The following is a 21,027-nucleotide window of genomic DNA, read 5'->3' as shown; positions in this document are numbered from 1 at the left end:
GAGTGACATAACATAAGGCAGAGAAAAAAAAACAATCGAGAAGAAGCTGCGGCGGTGCCCCGGACAGTGCGGGAGAGGTGATGCATACTTATTTTTTATTTTTTTCTCGAGTTAGTTTATTTTCGGGGTAGGGCTTATATTTCAAGCCCCTCCGCTCCCGAAAATTCTCGCATGTGGTGCTACAAAGTCACCGCAAAAAAACGCAGCGATATCGCACGGACCAGCGGTGTGATATCGCTGCGAGTCTCACAGCGATGCCATGTCGCTCGTGTGAACAAGGCCTAAACACTCGTTTTGCAGACACAGCCGTACACATTTTAGGCCTTACTGACCCTTAAAGTCCTTCAGAGTGGCCACCCATGCTCACTGAGAATGGGCGACGGCCAAACCATCCTTCTGAGAACATTCTCAAAGGAAGATTGTTCGTTAATGAAAGTTCTTTCTTCTGACGATCAGGCGACCATTTCAAGTGCACCCAACGTTTTTCCAGACAGTGAAGGTCTGTGGTCGGTCCTTGTTAAATATTGCCCAATGAACAATTGTTTAACCCTTTCCAATTCAATTTCCCTGCCACCCACACACTCCCCAGCTTTAATTTATTTTCACCTTGTGGATACCTTAGAATTACTCAACAGAAACACATAAAAATGACCTGCTGTGGTGATTTTATTAGCAATTTAAAAAAAATAAAAAAATTAAAAAAATTAACCCTTTCCAATCCAGTGACTCTCGTCCAACAATAAGATTTTACCTGCATAGCTCCAATGTCTGACAAGGGCCGACCCGTTTCTAACAGTATGCAGGACAGCGCTCCGATGTCTTTGTGTATACTGTTATATACATATACAGAACGGAGCACTGTCCTGCATACAGTTAATATCATGTATCGCCCTAGTCTGGCATCGGAGCTATGCAGGAAAATTTGTCAAACCAGGGCCAAAACTGGATTGGAAAGGGTTAAGTTGACCTAGTTCTTTTTCTTGAACTTTAGTGTGATGTGTGGGGGCGCGTTAAAGACCCTTTTACACTGATCGTTTTTTAAAAAATTGTTGAAAAGAATTAAAACAAACGATAATCCTTCAGTGTAAACGCAACCGGCGATCGAACGATAAATCGTTTGCTTTTCATCCATGTTATGCAGGCATAAGAATCATAGTCGGCTCATTCACTAATTCGATTTAGATACCGATCGTTCAGTCCTTCTCATTCACTTATACGGTGAACGACTGAACGAGCCCACGATATATCTGCTGTATAAACGAGTTTCCCAGGTGGACTCTGATACGGTTCACCGGTTCAAACGAGAAATCAGCAGGGCTGACGGACCCTAAAACCAAGCGCTCTTGAAGTTGTCTGATCTTTAATTACTGGAACTTCCAAGGCAATGACTCAGTGCTTGAATAGGAGTCTCTGTGCATCTGTCCTATTAAGTTTTAGCAGTAATTCTCCAGCCTGAATTACTGTTACAGCGGAGCCGCCACACTTGACAAAATACTGTTAATGCCAATATAATTTAATTATCTGAGTGACACAACAATGAATAAATAATCTTCATGTGAGCAATTTAATTCAAGGCATGGAATGAATCCTCACCCGTGATTGGAAATGTAATATTACTGCAGCCTATATTCCTATCGACAGAAATAACTGGTGTGGCCCTTATGCTTGCTGAAATGTTACTTTTTGGCTAATATTTCATTAGACCACCTCGTCTTGCATCTAGTTAGCACTGGTTTTCAGTCTTTTTTTTTTTTTTTCATTTGTGTGGCTTCACACGAGCGTGTTCTTGTGCGTGCATACGCACGCACAAAAACACGCTTCTATTAGAATTAATGCATTGCCTATGGTGTGTGCACATGTCCGTGATTTACAGGCGTGTGCCTGCAAAGATAGGATATGCATGCACAATAGGGAATGCACGCATTATCTGCGATTAAGCCGGGGCTGCTGCCGGCAGCTCCATTGAGGACAATGGTCTGCGGGCACCCCTGAATTGTTTTTCAGAGAAGTGCTTTAAAGATAAGCTCTTCCCTGAAAAACAAGAATTTTAGTGTAAAAAAAACCAAAACTTACCTGTCTGCCGGTGCCGTGTCCCCGCGGGGATGAAGAACACATCTGCCGCATGCGGGAGATGTCTCCTTTGTCCCTGCGAGGAAAAAGAATTACTTGCTGCGCCTCTCACATCTGTGATAGATGCGGCAAAGGAATCCCCTTCACAGATGACAGCTGCGGTAGGGGATCCAGCTCCCGGCATCCTGTAATAGTTTTTTAGGGAAGGGCTTTAAATATAAGCCCTTCCCTGAAAAAAAAAAAAGTGGTGTTGAAAATAAAAAAAAAATATATATATCATACTTTCTCCTTCCTTTAGCTGCAGGGGCTCAGCCACGTCCTCTCTGCGCTGTCCCCGACTCTGCAATGCAGTTCTTTCAGCAGCCAGGGATTTAAAATTCCCGCCTGCTGAAAGAGCTGCTTCTGATTGGCTGAGGCACTCAGCCAATCACAGGCAGCTCTCGCCTGTCAGTCATTCAGCAAGAGCTGCCTGTGATTGACTGAGGTGCTCAGCCAATCACAGCTGCTTCTGATTGGCTGAGCACCTCAGTCAATCGCCCCTTAGCCGTCTTTTTTCCAGGGTAAATAATCCCAATTTCGATAGCCTCTCTGGGTATTCCAGTCCCTTGATTCCATGTATTAGCTTAGTTGCCCTTCTTCGAACCCCCTTAAGCACTGTAACATCTTTCCTGAGCACTTGTGTCCAGAACTGAGCGCAGTATTCCATGTGAGGCCTGACAAGTGCCTTATATAGTGGTAGAAGAATGTTCTCGTCCCTCGCCCCTATACTTCTTTTAATGCACCCGAAGACTTTTGCAGCAGCTGACTGGCATTGGTTACTCCAGTTTAGTCTACTATCCACTAGTACCCCCAGGTCTTTTTCCATCTCACTTTTCCCTAGCTGTACCCCATTTAGTGTATATCGGTAACATCCGTTTCTCCTGCCCATGTGCATAACCTTACATTTATCCACATTGAACTTCGTTTGCCATTTTTCTTCCCAAGCCCCCAGCTTATCCAGGTCCATTTGTAGCCGTACCTTGTCCTCCGTTGTATTGATAATATTGTATAATTTTGTGTCATCTGCAAATATTGATATTTTACTGTTCAGTCCCTCTATCAGGTCGTTGATAAATATACTGAACCCTGTGGCACCCCGCTAGCGACGGTGGCCCAATCAGAGTATGAACCATTTATTACCACCCTCTGCTTTCTATCTCTGAGCCAATTCTTTACCCAGATACACACATTTTCACCCAGACCGAGCTGCCTCATTTTATATATCAGCCTACTATGCGTCACGATGTCAAATGCTTTAGAGAAGTCCAGATATACGAGATCAATAGACTCTCCCAGGTCCAGCCTAGAGCTTACTTCATCATAGAAGCTGATCAGATTGGTCTGACATGATCGACCCTTCATGAACCCATGCTGGTGAGGAGTTATTCCGTTGTTCTCCTTGAGGTATTCTAGGATGGCGTCTCTCAGAAACCCCTCGAATATTTTTCCAGTTATTGAAGTGAGACTTACCGGCCTGTAGTTACCAGTCTCACTTTTGGACCCCTTTTTCTTTATTGGAACCACATTGGCAATGCGCCAATCCAGTGGTACAACCCTGGTCTTGATAGTATCCTTAAGTATTAGAAATAGCGGCCTAGCTATCACATCACTTAGTTCCCTCAGAACCCTTGGGTGTATTCCATCTGGGCCTGGCTATTTATCGATTTCAATCCTCTTTAACCGGTTCCGCACTTCCTCCTGTGTTGCTGCCATCGCAGCAATTAAATCACTTGCTGCCATCACAGCAATTAAATCACTTGCTGTTGAGTTCCTTCACAGATTACTGCTGATCGTTGGGGATCCTACATCGCCATGTCCTGTTAAGATTTATTTTCTATTATTTTTTTTATTTGCATAGCGCCAACTTATTCTGCAGCGCTTTCAGGTCATTTATTTATTACCCCCCCATCAAGCTGGGTACTCATTTTACGACCTCAGAAGGCTGAGTCAACCTTGAGTCGGCTACCTGAACCATGTGAAGATTGAACCCGCAACCTTCAGGTCGTGAGCAAGAGCTTTGGAATGAATTTCTGCTGCCTTAAAACTCTGTACCACATGTTAATGTTATGAACTCCACATTGGGGGGACGGGACCTTTCTAACAAAATTCTATAGCCGTTGTCCAAATGCTAAAACCCCTTTTTTCCTACTTACTGCACATTATTGCATTGTGTAGTCAGGTCATCGTCTAACCAACATTTCTGCCATAAACCTGCCATGTGTGAGCATGTCTTTATGCGCGGTCCTGAAATACTTTGCGGTGTACCTTGTTTGATGCTACTTTGTGTATAGTAAGAAATATATATTTTCTTGTAGCTGCTGCAGGCGTCTGACAATATCAGACTGTAAGGCCCAATGTCCACTTGCACGCATGGATTCCACTGCTGAATCGCACAGCGGAATCCAGCTGTGCCCGCGGACATTGGGAGAAAAAAAGGTTTTCTTACCTTTTCCGGCTCCAGCGCGGATCTCCAGCGCATGGTGGATGCGTACGGAAGTGCATCTCCTGCTTTCCCGCGGATTCACGACACAGCCACAGCTGTCATTGTGGCTGTGCCGCGGATATGACGGCTTCCATTCACCTCAATAGAAGCCGTCCCGCGGAATCCGCAAACCAAAAAATGGAGCATGCTGCGATTTCTTCCCACACGTGCAATTCGTACATTGGGGGAAAAAAAATCACATCCGCATGCTTTAAATTGCCCTGCGGATGCTAATAGATCCCTAATGGTTGTGGATCTCCCGCGCAGGAGACAATTAAAATCTGCATGTGCACATTGGGCCATTGTGAACTTTTCATCTCATGAGGTTGCCTCGCTGCCGTTGCCCACAGTTTTGCCTACATTGAGGATCCTCTTTACAGATTATAGTAGAAGAGCAGCTTGTCTGCCGACAAGAGGGAAAACCACAAGGAACCAGCAGCTTCATGATGGAGGAGCTCCTGGCAGGAACTATGTGAGCTGTTTCTACTTAATGGTTCAGAGGCAGAGATTGACAGAATATGGGTTTTATAACTCTGATTATTGTATTTTGTGCTTTATTACAGTAAATTGAGCTCTTTAAACGAAGAGTACATAAGACACAGGGAAGAGTATGAGGAGGCGCAGAATGCTATAGTGAAGGAAATCATTAATATCTCCTCCGGTGAGTACACTGCCAATGTGTTCAAAGATCATTTGACACTTTCCTAATTTTAGCGGAAAAAAATTCCCCCCCGATTCCAAACGTGGCAATCGAGGTAAGTAATTGGATGACCGACCCCTCTGAAGCAATGTGGTGGAGTATAACTTGCAATATTGTTGCACTTAAGGAAGGCATCCAGGTCCTTCTTCAACTGTTTTAGTGAGTTTGCTATCGGGCAGTTATTTCCATAGTCTCACTGCTCTCACAGTAAAGAACCCCGTTTTTTGTTTTTTTTAGTCCTCTGGTATATTTATATATGGTTGCCATTGTCACGGATTAGACTGATGATGGTGGGTTATGGGTCCGATAGTCACCAACCTGTGACGTATGGCACCCATGGGCATACCGCAGGGTTGACTTATTTCCAGCCTCCCAGATCCTAAACCTGTGCAAGAGGGAGCCCAAATTGCACCCTGATCGGCCTAGCACACCTCGCTGCCACCACTGACCGTTTCCAACAGGTAGGTTAGCCACCTCTGTTTCCACCAGCCGACACAGTTAATACTCTTCGGAGTTATGGATTTCTTAAAGCGTTTAAAGACGACTAATAAAGTTTTAAGCTTTATTCTAAAAAAAAGGCTTGCAGCGCTTAGATAAAAATATACAAAAAATGATTTTCATAAAAGGGTAAGGAGCTACAAATACACACAAAGTATAAAACAAAATAAGAGCAAATACCAGTCTATGTTGTTGTAAATGGTCCTGGGCGCAGGACCAGTGCGGGAAAGGGACTGCAAAGACTGCCACATCTCAGTCTGACAAATTGGGGAGGGAACCCCCTTAGTTTTAAAGCCTTCATAGTGTCACACCTCCGACGGCCTTCTTTCTACATCATTGATAGGTGTGCTGAGTATTTGCATAGATCATCAGGATGGAACCCCAATTTAACATTTCTGCCTTATTTTCCCACGAGGCGCTCCAGTAGGGAAGCTATGGCTGCCATGTTTCATATCATGAGCTCACCTCCTCATGGATACCAAACATGATATGACAGATGATTGGGCATGCATATGTGTGATTCTGTGGGTCGCACAGTGATGAGACTAAAGGCTCTGGGTCCGCCATACACTCACTGTTCCAAAAATATAAGTGCTGTTGGGCTGGTACCTTAAGATGACCCATAATCCCCATTCTAAATAGAGTATTAAGGCTAGGTGCCGCAATGTCTGGTGTGTGTAGACTGGACACAGGATGAAGGACAAATGGTTGGGGGAATGTAGGAATTCCCCAAGTCACTTGGTAACTTTGGTAATATCATAGCAAAGCCTTTCCTTGCTGGTCCCAGAAAGACAAAAAATGGCCTTCAGCACCCCTGCAGTGCAGGTTTGAATGAGGGGAGAATGAATTTGAATGAACGCTGCTTGGCAGAAAATAAACTTCCATCTGCTAGGCAAACTCGACTTTCCCCAGACCAGAAAGTGGCAGATTGATACAGAAAGATGGGTGACGATCTACCAGTATCATTACTTCATAATTAAGTTGCCCATTAGCCATCTTTTTTTCAAAACTAGAAACGAGTACATGTATAGCTGATCATCCTCCTTTTGTTGCTGAGTTACCAACCTAAAGCTGACCAATAGGCATTTACACCATCTACCCAAGGTGAACAAGAATCAAGTAATATTTATTTCCATATGTTAGACTTAGTGGGGCTCCTTTGGCCCTAATGACATTGGATACTCTCCGTGGCATACTTTCTACAATCGTCTGATACACTTCAGCTGGTATTTCCTTCCATTCATCCTGCAAATGTCTGGTTAGTTCTCTCAAAGAAGATGCATCGACCTGTATACAATTATACAAGAAGTATCATCATTGGACAGTTGAGCAATGGAAGAATGTTCTATGCAGTGACAAATCGCATTACTTCATCTTCAAATCAGATGGATGTACCTGGGTGTGCAGAATGCCTGGGGAACGCCTTTTGCCTGAGTGTTGTGCAAACCGATAAGCACAGCGGAGGTTCCATTTTGTCTTGGTCTGTTGGTTGGGGTGACAAGAACCAAGAACATGGAGTTGGACTTTGACATTCTAGACAATAATGTGCTGTTTACAATGTGGCCATACCTTAGGAATGGTCGGCCATACTTCCAATAAGACAACGCGTCTTGTCACAAATCCAACACTGTTTTACATTGGTTTGAGGACATGTGACCTGAACCCTACTGAACATCTTTGGAACGTCTGGTCAGGAAAAATGAACAACATCCATCTTCTGTGAGAGAACTCGTCAGACTTTTGCAGGATGCATGGAGGGAAAAACCAGCTGAAGTGTGTCAAACGTAAGTAGAAACTATGTCACAGGGAGTATCCGGTTTCGTTGCGTCCAAAAGAGCCCCACTAAGTATTAATATATATGTAAATAAATACTTATCATTCTTGTTCAATTATCCAATTACTATTGGTAGGAAAGTGTATATATGGCTGTAGCTTAGCAATCCCATATAGGTAGTTGACTGTGCATGGGATCATAGCGGCTAGTGTCCAACCAGCAGCTCAAGGAAGACTGAGAATTACAGTCTGCAGATGGGAAAAGGTGATAAATGCACAATAGAAGTCAAATAATGGACAGGTATAGGGTTATTCCTCATGTACACAGATTAACTCAAAGTCACATGAAAAGGTAAGCATGCTTTAAGGCCAAAAATCACTTAGTCCTCAAGGGGTTACATTTCTAATCCATTTTTGGTACAGATTTTCCAAAGATCGTATCATTTTACGAATGGTGCTCTAAAAAAACACCGATCAATCCTGTTTGAATTGGCTTTATAATTAGAAAAATTTAATTGTAAGAAGTTTAAATGTCTGATGGAGTAATAAAGGGAGAAGCAGCAGGTAATAAATGAGGGTAGACCGCCACTAGTGTTGTGCCATCGGTGACTTTATCCTTGCTGTCAAGTTGTTTGTGTTCTCGCTGTTGGAGAGGCACCAAGTGATTGAGATGTGGGATGTTTATCACTAATGATCTCCTTCCAGCCGTGCAGAATCCCAGGGCTCTGACTCCGGAGCCTAATACTACTTTACCGCATGCGGTGGAACATATACACATTGGGGTTATAGCGGGTTTAGGCTGGTTCTTGCGAGGTGCAGGCCTGCGGCATTTGACTTTTGCAATAAAGTAAATTAATTCTAGGATTTTCCCAAGGCGTTTAGAAATAAGTGTTTTTAGCTTTAATTTTGCATGGTCCAGTGGATACAATTCATAATTTGTCAGAAAGCATTACTAAGAACGTCTGCCTCATGGTAAATGGAATATAGTATTGCTGAGCAGAAACAGCTGCAGTCACTGGGGACAGCCACCAGTTTGTGTGCCGGCAGGGCGTTATCAATATTCGTAATTTCTACACCAGGGCAGAGGAAGGTCAACTGAATGTGGATTTTTTGAAAATACCTTTTAAATATTTTAACCCTTTCCAATCCACTGTCTGACGTCTTCCTACATTCCGATTGAAGCTTGTACAGCTCCAGTGTCAGAAGACGTCCGACAGGGTATTCTTACCGTCTATTGCCAGCTACTCTGCTGTCGGAGCCTCTCTGGTGCGCACACACTGGCTTTATCCAGCAGATGGCACCGTTGTATAACAGCAAAAAGAGAGAGCCTTTTTAGGAAACCCTGAATCCCAAATTTGATTGAAAAGGGTTAATATTTTTATCAGCCCTTGGTGCAAAGCGGCACCTCTAGCTACTACTGTTGTCACCGCATGGAGCCTCTGAGGTATTGTATTTTCCCCTAGATCAATGCCTTTAGGTGAGAATAACTCTATAATGGGACTATTTGCACTTTTGTCTCCTCTGTCCATAGAACATTCTCCCAGAAGCATTGTGGAACATCTCGATAGTCTACGGAAAATTTGAGAAAGGCCACAATGCTTTTTTTCGACTAGCAGCGGTTTCATTCCTGTGTCCTTCCACGGACACCAATCCTAGTTCAGTGTTTTTTCTAAGAGTGGATATATGGACAGAGGATTTTGTAGAGCCTCCTGCAGTTTGTTCTCACGTCTTTTAGGATTGCCGTTGTACTCTTGGACTGATCTTACAAGAATAGAGTGTAGCAGCAGTTCTGAATTTTCTCCATCTGTAGATTTGTCTGTGGTTTGATGCACACCAAGGTCTTTAGCAGCTTCATTCACCTCTGTAGCATGTTTTCTGAGGTCTTCTCAGTTGTTTGTATTGAGGCATGGTTCACACTAACCAGTACTTCTTGAGAACAACAGAGTTGTCAGTAACCAAGATTTGTGTGCCTTTATTTAATGGGCAAAGCACATGTGAAACCCTCATTACAAATCTCCTCAGCTTAATAGTAACACCTTTTGCAAATTAGTTCTTGGGAGACGTCATTAACTCCTTTAACGTTATAGGATGCACAGTTATGTCTTGCAGGTTTTGGGGTGTATCTGAAAGGCTCCAGGGCTACCATTGCAAATTGCCTATCAAGCCATGCCCATGGGGTGGCTTGATAGAATGCCTGTCAGATCGCAATGTGACATAATACTATGACATTACATCATACTGCTTTAGCGATTAAAGCACCGCAAGTTCTTGGCCCCTATGGGGCCTTTAAAAAAAAAAAAAAAAAAAAAGTTAAAGAAAAAAAAAAGTTTTATAAATTATTTAAAAAAAATGAAAGGCAATAAAAGTTAAAAAAAAACCCTTTTGCTGTATTTATAATAAAATCTACTTTATAAAACAATAATATATGTTTGGTATTGCTGCATCTGTAAAAGTCAGATATATCAAAGTAATGCATTATTTACTCCGCACGGTAAATGTTGTCAGCAGAAGGAAAAAAAAATAACGCCAGAATTGTGCTTTTTTTTTTTTTTTGGTTACCCTGATCAAAAAGTCGTATGTATTCCAAAAGAAACTACAAAATGTTCGCAAAAAATGAGCCTTTGCACAACTGTGTTGATGGAAAAATAAAGTTATGGCGGCAGAAAATAATTTAAAAAAAAATTTAATATCTTTAAAAAAATATATAAAAGTAGTACAGCAAAAAAAAGAAAAAAAAATAGATAGATTTGGTAGTGTAGTAATTGTCCTGACCCATAGAATAAAGTGTACGCTGTAAAAATAAGACGCACCCAAAGATGTCCAAATTTCATCGATTTCACTCTACTTAGAATTTTTTAGTTTTTTTTAACTACATTAGGGCTTATTCAGACGACCGTATATCGGCCGTGTATTCACACCGGACGATATACGGCGTCCCTCTCTGCAGGGGGAGGAGGCTGGAGGAGCCAGGAGCAGTGCACTGAGCTCCTGCCCCCTCTCCGCATCCTCTCAGCCCCTTTGGACTATTTGCAATGGGAGGGGGCGGGACAGGGGTGGAGCCAACCCCCCTCCCCTGGGACTTAGCTGTGCCCCCGTTTCCCCTCCTCTCATTGCGAATCGTGCCGAGGGGCGAAGAAGGGGTGGAGAGGGGGCGGGAGCTCAGTGCACTACTCTCTGGGGGAAAAAGTCAGTGAAATAGATATTAAAAAAATAGCCCTAGATGTCACGGGAAAAAAAAGCAGCAAAAATTCTTTTGGTAGCTGAAGGAAAAAAAATAGGGAGTTAAAACCACCATATGGGTAAAATCCCCAAAGTGTCTGGTCCTTAAGGTACAAAACAGCCTGGTCCTTAAGGGGTTAAGTCATGACTGATCTCTTTATGCAGGTGTATAAAAATTAGAAACTCGAAGGCCTCATGTCCATGGGGAAAAATCAGGCCCGCTACGGATTCTCCATGTAGAATCCGTAGCGGGTCCCTCCTGCCCCGCGGACCTGAGCGCTGAAAATAAGAATAAACTTACCCGCAGCCGACCGTGCAGGTCTTCTCTTCTTCACGGCTGGATCTTCTTTCTTCGGCCGGCAGATGTGCTCAGCACACCAGAAGAGTGCCGCGCGCATGCGCCGGGCACATCCGCCAGGCTGAAAAAAGAAGATCCTGCCGCGAAGGAATGAAGATCTGCATCGCCCGGAGCAGGTGAGTATATTCTGATTTTAGGTCTCCCGCGGATTCGGACGGCTTCCATAGGCTTCAATAGAAGCCTGCGGGAGCCGTCCGCGTGGGAGACCCGCGCCTAAATGGAGCATGTCCGGATTTTTTCCTGCACGCGGATCCGCGTCTGCAGGGAAAAATGACATCCGCAGGTATTTGACTATATGCGGGTGTCTAATGCATCCCTATGGGACGCGGATCCACGTGCCGGGAAAACGCTGCGGATTTTAAATTAGAATTGTCAAGTGGATATGAGGCCTAATTCTCCTTTTTTGACCCTACTGTAAGCTTATTAAGGCCTTCCTCTTCACTTAGGATACGTGGATCCGATGCAGACGCTGAATGATGTGATCGCTCAGTTGGATGCGGTTGTCAGCTTCGCTCATGTTTCTAATGGAGCGCCGGAGCCATATGTTCGCCCAGTCATCTCGGAGAAGGGACAGGGAAGAATCGTGCTGAAATCCGCCAGACACCCGTGTATTGAAATGCAGGATGATGTGGCGTTCATCCCCAATGACATAACATTCGAGAAGGAGAAGCAGATGTTCCATATTATCACTGGTAATTTGTCAGCGTCTTCAGATTCTAATTCAATGATCTTCTAATTAGCAATGAACATGATTTACTGTGACCCGATACAAAAAAGGTTGTCTTCAATTATCTTGTGTTCTTAAAACGGAAGGAAACTAATCCCGATGATTCCTTCCTCACGTTTTCAGAATGCATCTATTTACGCTGCCACAGACTCGTATACATAAGATGTGGTGATGTGGCTTTTTTTGGTGGCCTACGACCAACATTCATTTACATCTGAATGTTTTATATTTAATTGTAGTTTAATCCTATGCGGGTCTGTTGGAATGAAATGGCTATAATACTTGACAAAATGAACAAATCTTTTATTTTTTACGTTTTCCCATATGGTGGCCATATTAATAATCATCTTTATATAGAGCCAGGCTGCGGGGCATGAAAAGGTGATGGCATATCCTAGATGGGAAAAGCCCTCTAGGTACACACTTTCTGCTACTGTATTGTAACCTTTAGTTCCTGATGTCTTATGTCACAAAAATATCTATAAGTAGCTTTAAGCTTTTGGGTTTGTGGAAAGAAAAACTCTTCAAAAAATTCCTATTATGGAAAAAAGCTGTGACACTTTTTTTCCCCTTATTTTAGTTAACAGAAAATCGGTAATCTTAATTGAATTCAAGTAACAGTAACCGTTATTCATACACAAATAACATTGGATAACCTTTTTTTTTGTGTTCCTGGGGATTTATCGCTAGTTTTGTGTTGCCTAGATCACTGGTAATGTCCTTTTATTGAGTCATAACTAGAGATGAGCGAGTATACTTGGTAAGGCACATTACTCGAGCGAGTAGTGCCTTAGCCGAGTATCTCCCCGCTCGTCTCTAAAGATTTGGGGACCGGCGCGGGTGACAGATGAGTTGAGGGGGGGGGGGGGGAGAGAGAGAGGGAGAGAGAGATCTCCCCTCCGTTCCTCGCCGCTCCCCGCCGGCCACCGAATCTTTAGAGACAAGCGGGGAGATACTCTGCTAAGGCACTACTCGCTCGAGTAATGTGCCTTACCGAGTATACTCGCTCATCTCTAGTCATAGCATTAGTTTTGCACCAATTGAGCCAGTATTTTAGTTGACCTTATATGCTTCGCAGCATATCACTGCACACACATGATTTCCAATTATGGCAGTTTGCAAGCAAACATGTCATTGAACACAGTGCATGCATCTGTTTGTGCAAGTCTGGAGGTGCCTGGAAATCTGTCTTCTGTGGACAACAGAAGTATCTGCACTGGTTTTTCTGTCTCTTTGAGAGGTCGTCTCAACCATGGTTGCCTACTGACTGTGGGAACGGGAGTCATGTATTCCACCTGCAGTTGAATGAGTGAATGGAGCAGCAGCCAAGCATGGCCGTTGATGCTTCATTCACCCCTACAGACTTCCGAAGAGAAGCCTAGTAAACTACTTGGAAATCTCCGGGAGTCTGCTAGAGATGAATGGATCTGCAGCACAGATTCTTGACCACCACTCTCTTCATATGGATGGGGACATGGGATCCCGGTTCTGTTGACCTGTGGTGTTTCTAGTGGATGGCCTGCCCCCGATTAGGCACTTATTCCTCATCCCATTGGTAGGAGATAAGTTTGAAACTCTGCACAAATGCCTTTAATCCTTGTGCTGTGCCAAAGGCCTTATTCACATGGCCATATTTTTCATCTGTGTACTGTATTTCATGGGCAGCATGTAGTCCCATTATAGCCTATAGGTTATTCAGACGAGCAGTTTTTCACATGGACCAATGGAGTGTTTGCTTGTTCAGTGGCCGATAGTTTGTACTCTACCAAGGCCTCATTGGTGGACAAATGAGCGTTTGTACAAATATTCGAGCATGATAAATTAGGTAAAAGTGCCTTTAGGAGATCTACAGCTGTATTGAAGCAAGGATCTAAATTGTTTGCAGAAGAAATCTATTTCATTCTAGTTGTGCAGTTGCATTTTTATGGATGAAGAATGGTCGCCACAGACGGATTGCAGGTGACATGTGCCTTTAAAAATAGTCCCTTGTAAGATGTAGGAGGGACATTATAGGAAAATTGTAGAGATCATGGTCTCCTACTTGTATCAGTGAATTCATCAAATGGAAATTATATGTCAGTTTCTGACAACCAGTCTCCGCTGCGTCTGAAGGTGCATAATTCACTTTGCATTTTTCTTCAAAAATTGGTTAAAAATGAAGTTATGGTTATTTTCCTGCAGTCTTTGAAAATTTTTGCAGGAAAATATGTAATGCTTAAAAAATATAATGAAGTTGTGTGTCGGCCGTCCTAAGCTTCATATGTCTGCCTGCAGGATAAATCCATATACCACATAGACATTTGATGGATATTGTGTGATCCAGCAGGCTTTAACCCTTTGCAATCCAATTTTGTATTCAGGGTTTCCTAGGGGGCTTTCTCTTTCTGCCATTATACAATGGCGCCATCTGCTGGCTAGAGGCAGTACTACAGTATGGGACATGCTGGAGAGGCCCCCGACAACAGAGCAGCCATTAATATACAGTAAGAATACCCTGCCAGACGTCTTTCGACATCGGAGCTGTATAGCCTTAAATCAGAATGTCTTCAGGTGTCTGACAGTGGATTGGAAAGGGTTAAAAGTGTCATCCTTGTCTTCTGGTACCAGACTCACCAGCTGACACATTTCAGAGTGGTCTTTCTCGAAAGATGAGCACGCATACTCAGGGGACCCCGTATTAGTGTCCTTTAAGTCAAATATGTATTTAATTTTAATTGTGTTTATTCTAATAGAAGCACTTTAAAGTTTGTCGGAGCAAACCCCCAAGTCATGAGGGTGGGCCGTGCCAGCTTCACCCTACCTGCTGCATGAAGACTGCCAGCTCTTCTCCCTGTTAGTGTATGGAGAGAGAGCTGTTACTCTATGGACAGGAAGAGGCCAACGCGGCCAGTCCCCCTCACTTGGAGCTTCACATCAAACTTCAAAGTTTATTTATTCTGAAGTTCTGTAGTGTTTCAGATTAAAGCACCCGCAGTGCAATAGATATCCCTACCAGGGTTTGTGCTAGCCATAGTTCAAGCAGCATGACCTTGGTGACAGAATCCCTTTAAATTCCCCATCGTCTAATAAAAATGAGATGCCTCTGCTGACTGTCACAGTCAGCACAGCAAAGCTGAAAAGTGAGGTGCAGAAAACTGGCACCGTAAACCCATTGTGTTTTCTCCAGTGAGCAGTGTGAAAACTGGAATATTTCAGGATTTCAAAAAGTTTAAAATGAAAAATCTTTTAAATTCCCTTTACAGGATAGGTTTACCATTTGAAGAACCTACATTTGTATATTAGGGAGTTTGTTGTACATACCGCAGCAGTTGTTAAAGGGGTTGTTCCATGAAAACAAGTTATAATCTATCCACAGGGTAGGGGAAAACGTGCTGATCAGGTGGGGTAGCGATCGCTGGAGACCCGCCAATATCAACTGGGATTTGGAGCATCTCACAATGAAAGGGGTTGTCCAGCTGTAAACTATTGATGGCCTATCCTTAGGATAAGTCATCAATAGTAGATCAGCAGCACTCCATTGCTCAGGGTTTGCACTGATCAGATGTCAGGCCTTTGTTCACTGAGCTGAATTCTGCAGACGGCTCTGCTCCATGTTTTCCTACAATACCAACCCTGATCGCTGCATTGGAAACAGAGGCGTTTGCACATTCACACTGCTGCTCCTTGTGTTTCAATGGGACCGCTGGCAATAGTCGAGCGCTTGATCTCTGGGACTCCCGACCCTCCAGACCCCTGCGGTTGGATCCTGTGCATGTACGATAACTTGTGTTCGTGTGACAACCCTTATACTATATTACTAATACTATATATCTAATCTGATGACAGAGCTGGCTGGTGGCATGGAAGTATTTTGCCCTGCTTATTCATCAGCGATATAGAGGCCAAATATCTCCTTGGACTCCTGCATAGGCAGTGCTAATAGTATAGTAATAATATAGTAATAGTATGCTATGCAATTGCTGCACATAAATAGATATAAATTTCCCACATTGCACTTTACATGTATATAGCAATGAAGTACTGAATCCGGTTAGTCTCATTGAATTAGATCTCTGCATACAGACCCGTCACATATAGGGATGAGCGAGTATACTCGCTAAGGCACTACTCGCTCGAGTAATGTGCCTTAGCCGAGTATCTCCCCGCTCGTCCCGAAAGATTCGGGGGCCGCCGCAGCTGACAGGTGAGTTGCGGCGGGGAGCGGGGCAGAGCAGGCGGGAGAGAGAGAGCTCCCCTCCGTTCTTCCCTGCTCTCCCCCGCAGCTCCCCGCGGCGGCACCCGAATCTTTCAGGACGAGCGGGGAGATACTCGACTAAGGCACATTACTCGAGCGAGTAGTGCCTTAGCGAGTATACTCGCTCATCCCTAGTCACATACTTGAAGTAAAGGCCCAAACGATTGAAAGATTGACAGTTTTAGTGATCATTTTGCATAAAGTGTTAATGGACACTAATGACCATTAACTGTTCATTAGCTTCATTTGCATATAAAAGGGCCTCCTGGAGCTGTTTGCGGAGCACAGCATGAGGTCTGAGCTCTACACACCGCTCTATTGTTTTCGCAGAGGCTGTCACAGAGGCAGAATACAATGTAATCTCTAACTCTCGTGCAGAACACAGCATGCGGTCCCTGTTATCTTTTCTCCGGCTGAATGATGGATTTTAAGCTCACCTTAAAATCATCGCTCAGCCGAAAAGTAAACGATGGCAGCATTTACACGCAACGAGGATCGCTCATATGCCATAGTTTGAATGAGTTTTGAGCAATAATCGTTGCGTGTAAATGGGCCCTTAGTATACTTGCTGTAAACATAAATTGTGGAGGAAGATTCTACAAAACTAATTGTTAATTTTGTTTACTTGCCAGGTCCAAACATGGGTGGAAAGTCCACATATATTCGCCAGACTGGAGTAATTGTTCTCATGGCTCAGATTGGCTGCTTTGTACCATGTGACTCTGCAGAAGTGAGCATAGTGGACTGCATTCTTGCCCGAGTTGGAGCCGGAGACAGTCAACTTAAAGGAGTGTCCACATTCATGGCTGAGATGCTGGAAACTGCTTCTATCCTCCGGTATCATTACTTAGAAGTATTCTGTTGCGTCTTGCAAACCCTGTGTATTAGTGAACTGCTGTGGGAGATGACGTCTTGGGGTACGTTTACACGTAGCAGAAATGCGGCAGAATTGCCGCATCCAAAACTGAATCAAAATCCTCATCGATGCATATCCACAGCTGATCTCAGAGAGTACATTGCGCCCCTCACCTCTGAAGTCTTCGTACTGTCAGCGCGGATACGTAGCGGATTTCAAGTCAAAATCCACATCAATGGTCTGGATTTTGATTCTGTTTTGGATGCAGAGATGCTGTGGAAATTCCGCAGCATTTCCGCTATGTGTAAACGTGCGCTTAAAGGGGTTTTGGTGTCCACACCAACTTTTTGAGAAAGGTTGGTGTGGGCAGGAATTGGACGAAAAGAAATTTAAAAAAATTAAGCCGTGCTCGGCTCCTAAATGTATCCCACTGTTTTGGAGGATAGTGTTCTTGTTTTCTTATTTTATTTAAGTCCATTCCCTGCACTTACTGACTTTTTCACTAGTCCAAGAAAATTCCTTTAGGGTGCATTCACATGTCGCTGATTTGCTGCAGATCTTATCCTGGATTTTGGTGCAAATGGATGAGATGAAATCTGCAGATCTGCACCAAAATCTATGACAACATCTGCAGCAAATCAGGGACGTGTTAATGCACCCTAAAATTCCCCCCCCCCCCCTTTTTTTTTCTTTCAAGTTTTCTATAAGTTATGAGCAAAATCTCAGCATACTTCTCTTCACATCTGCATTGGAATGTCCATTCGGGGCTTCGTTCAGAAATTCCGGAATAAATATCATAACATGCTACACGAATTCATCCTAGAAAATTCTGAACAGCATAACAGAAGCCGAATAGGCCCATTATAGTCAATGGGTTCCCTCAAGCGCCTTTCGGTTCCGCCATAAGGCGGATTCATTTACTGGAGGGCTTGTTTCTCTGAACCTATAACAGAACAGAAACCTGAACGCCAATGTGTGCAAAGCCTATGTTAGATTTTTCCTGCTACTGTGCTTGAAAGTGACCCCCACCTCCACCCTCCAACGCAAATTTTAGCTTTTGTTACCATTCACCGACTGCAAATAGAAAACTTATAAAAAATGCAAAGTATATTCGAAAGTTACATAAACTTTTTTTTTTTTAACTATTTGGCTTTACTGATGTAACACCGGACAACTACTAAAGTATCAGGCATTAGAGATTCTAATAAAACCAAATTCCAGAACCGATGGCTTTCAGTTTGCACATGGGGCTAGAAAATGTCATCAACCTGCAGGCCGCCACAGCTGAATTCTCTGATGTACTTGCTGCATGGATGCTCCGAACATAACATTTGTTTTAACCATCATTACTTTAGATTTCTGTACCTATTGTAATTAAATGAAACATGGCGCGGTGTTAATAACCGGCTGAAGCAGATGTTCCTCCCTTATGGCCGATAGTCGTATCCATTATGGATGATTGATGTCTTAATACCAGCAGACAGTTACGCATGATGGAAGACCTGCCCGCTACATAATAGAGGAGACTGGCGAGCGGCTTCTATCTATTCTGAACGTCATACAGCTCAGCATATTGTGTGCTGACTTCTCAATCCAGCATATTGTCCGTCATGCCAGGTAGCGCTTTGACCTAATTAGTAAGCGAGGTGAAGTAATTGGACCGGAAAAGATGAATGATGCCAAAACACAAACGCATGGGTGAAGCAAATAGTAACATGCTTTGTAAAGCTGGAAGGAAATAGAGGCCTGTCCAGTTCAGCCTGTTACCCTGCAATGTGATCCCACCGATCACTAAAATGAAGGAGCAGATCGCTCAGTGCCGTAAGAGTGCTTCCTTTATTTCCTATCTGAAGAAGGTCTCAAAGTCTTTCTACAAACCCATCTTCACCTAGAGGTGGAGGCCGCTCTTGGCTGAGCGCTTCCTCCCCTTTGTTTTTGGGATCGTGGGATTCTCAGGCCATTACCAATTTAAGACCTCTGACATGTCCCTGTGATATGTTTAGAGTATTCTTAAAGTGCAGGGACACTTGGGCCCCTTACAGAGGGTCAATATGACTTTTTACTGGCTTCACCAATGGGCTTTAAACCTATTTAAGTCTTTGGCTTTGCTGGCTACTGACAGCCAGGCTCCTGCTCTAACTGCCAGGAGCAGAGAAGCCTCAAATCCTGTCCGTCTTAATCCCTTGCATGCCACAATCAGTAGCAACTGCAGCATGTAAGCCGATGCCAGGGGGAGGGGGCACTTCTTATCACTCATCAGCCAATTGCAATGTGCAAGGTACCAATGGGTTCCTTTGACAGACAGAGGTCTCCATGTTTGTCATGCAATTCAGCCAATTAGACACTGCCAGACGCAGTCTATTCTTTTATAATGACCCAAACAATGAGAGTATTTTTATTTATTTTGCACTGTGTGCGCTGTAGAAATATTTTTTTAAAAGCAATACCAGAATTGCTATTTTTATTTTGTTCATCTCACAAAAAGTCAATAAAAAGCGATCCAAAAGTCACAAGTATCCCAAAACTGTACCAATAATAAATACAACTCGTCCCAGGAAAAAAACAGATCTCACGTAGCTGCGGTGATAGTAAGATAAAAATGTTAGTGGTGTTAGAATGCAGCGATGCGGGCTCAGTTTTTCTTTAAAAGCATGTTTTTATTGAGAAAAAGTAATGAGAATAAAAAAAGAAATCGATATAAACTTATTGTATTGTAGTAATCGTGCTGATCAAGATGATAAGAAAAAAAAGGTATTGTTTTTACTGAATGATCAATGCTGTTAAAACAAAACCCCCAAATAATGGCAGACTTTCAGGAGTTTATACAGTAAAGTAATAAGTTCTACAACACACATGTATCCCAGAGTGGTGCCATTAAAATACAATTTTCCCCCCAAAACAACAAGCCTTCATACGGCTATGTCGTCACTTTACGGCTCTTGAAATGCGTGAGGATCACTTAGGCCTCATGTCCACAGGGGCAGATCCGCAGTGGGTCACCCGCACGCGTGATCCGCGCCCCATAGGGATGCATTGGACACCCGCAGGTAATTAAATACCTGCGGATGTCATTTTTCCTTGAGGCGCGGATTGCGTGTGCAGAAAAACACCTGCAGCATGCTCCATTTTAGTGCAGGTCTCCCACAGGCTTCTATTGAAGCCTATGGAAGCTGTCCGGATCCGCGGCACACCCGCAGCTGAATTCCTGCTCTCCGGCACGCGTGAGCAGGAGTTTAAAAAATAAATAAAAATGTAGTGCACGGCGCATGAGCGCGGCACACTGCCGGCGTGTCGAGCGCATCCACCTGCCCGAAGAAAGATTCGGCCGCGACGGAGGGCAGATCCGCAGCGTCCGGACAAGAAAGTAATGCTTACTTTTTAGCCTCATGTCCGTGGGAAAGGAGGGACCCGCTGAAGGATTCTGCATGAAGAACCCGCGGCGGGCCTGATTTTTCCCCGTGGACATGAGGCCGTAGTCTTTTAAAAGTGCTGTACCAGAATTTTAAGTTATCCCCTATCAACGGGATAGGGCATAACTTGTTCTCTCACTGCTGAAACCTCTGCCCATCGAAGAAATGACCTCCGTAGTTACAGAGCGGGACATGGCAGTCCAATTCTCGTGATCAGTGGGGATCTTGATGGTGAGACCCCCACGATCAGCAAATATCCCCTATCCTGTAGATAGGAGAAAACTTAAAACTCTAGTACAATCCTTTTAATGGGGTTTTGTCATTAAAAAAAAAAAATTCTATACTTTCCTATTCCTCCCCAGGCAGTTTACTTACCACATCGTCTACTCCATGATCTTCTCCCGTCTCCTGCAGTCCCCCGGGTCACCTCACCACAACCTGGCCAGATCTTCCTCTTCCTGTTATGCAGCAGCTATCTTCTTCCTGCAGGTCCGTGTGGGCTACGTTACTGGTGACGCAGTGTTCACTGTCTAGCAGGGAGCACCGAATGCATGCGCATCACATCTCGTGACGTTGGTATAGGAACTCTCACAGTGATACAGTGCACATGCGCATTCTCGGCATTAGCCTGGCATAGCAATTGGCACTCCCTGTTAGACAG

The 21,027-nt window shown here is 43.8% G+C and overlaps 1 protein-coding gene across 1 annotated transcript in view; it reads left to right on the top strand.

Moving 5' to 3' along the window:
* The window catches only part of MSH2 (mutS homolog 2), a 122,268-nt gene that overhangs the window by 86,191 nt on the left and 15,050 nt on the right, over positions 1–21,027 (top strand). Inside the window, exons 11-13 of the mRNA XM_066595528.1 lie at positions 5,155–5,252; positions 11,586–11,831; positions 16,733–16,937. Of these exons, the coding sequence (XP_066451625.1) occupies positions 5,155–5,252; positions 11,586–11,831; positions 16,733–16,937 (549 nt within the window). The remainder of the gene's footprint in view (positions 1–5,154; positions 5,253–11,585; positions 11,832–16,732; positions 16,938–21,027) is intronic.

The sequence above is a fragment of the Eleutherodactylus coqui genome, chromosome 3 (genome assembly GCF_035609145.1).
Source record: "Eleutherodactylus coqui strain aEleCoq1 chromosome 3, aEleCoq1.hap1, whole genome shotgun sequence".
In the NCBI taxonomy this organism is placed as follows: domain Eukaryota; kingdom Metazoa; phylum Chordata; class Amphibia; order Anura; family Eleutherodactylidae; genus Eleutherodactylus; species Eleutherodactylus coqui.
The sequence above is the reverse complement of the archived record's forward strand: the minus strand, read 5'-3'. Positions and strand labels throughout refer to the sequence as shown.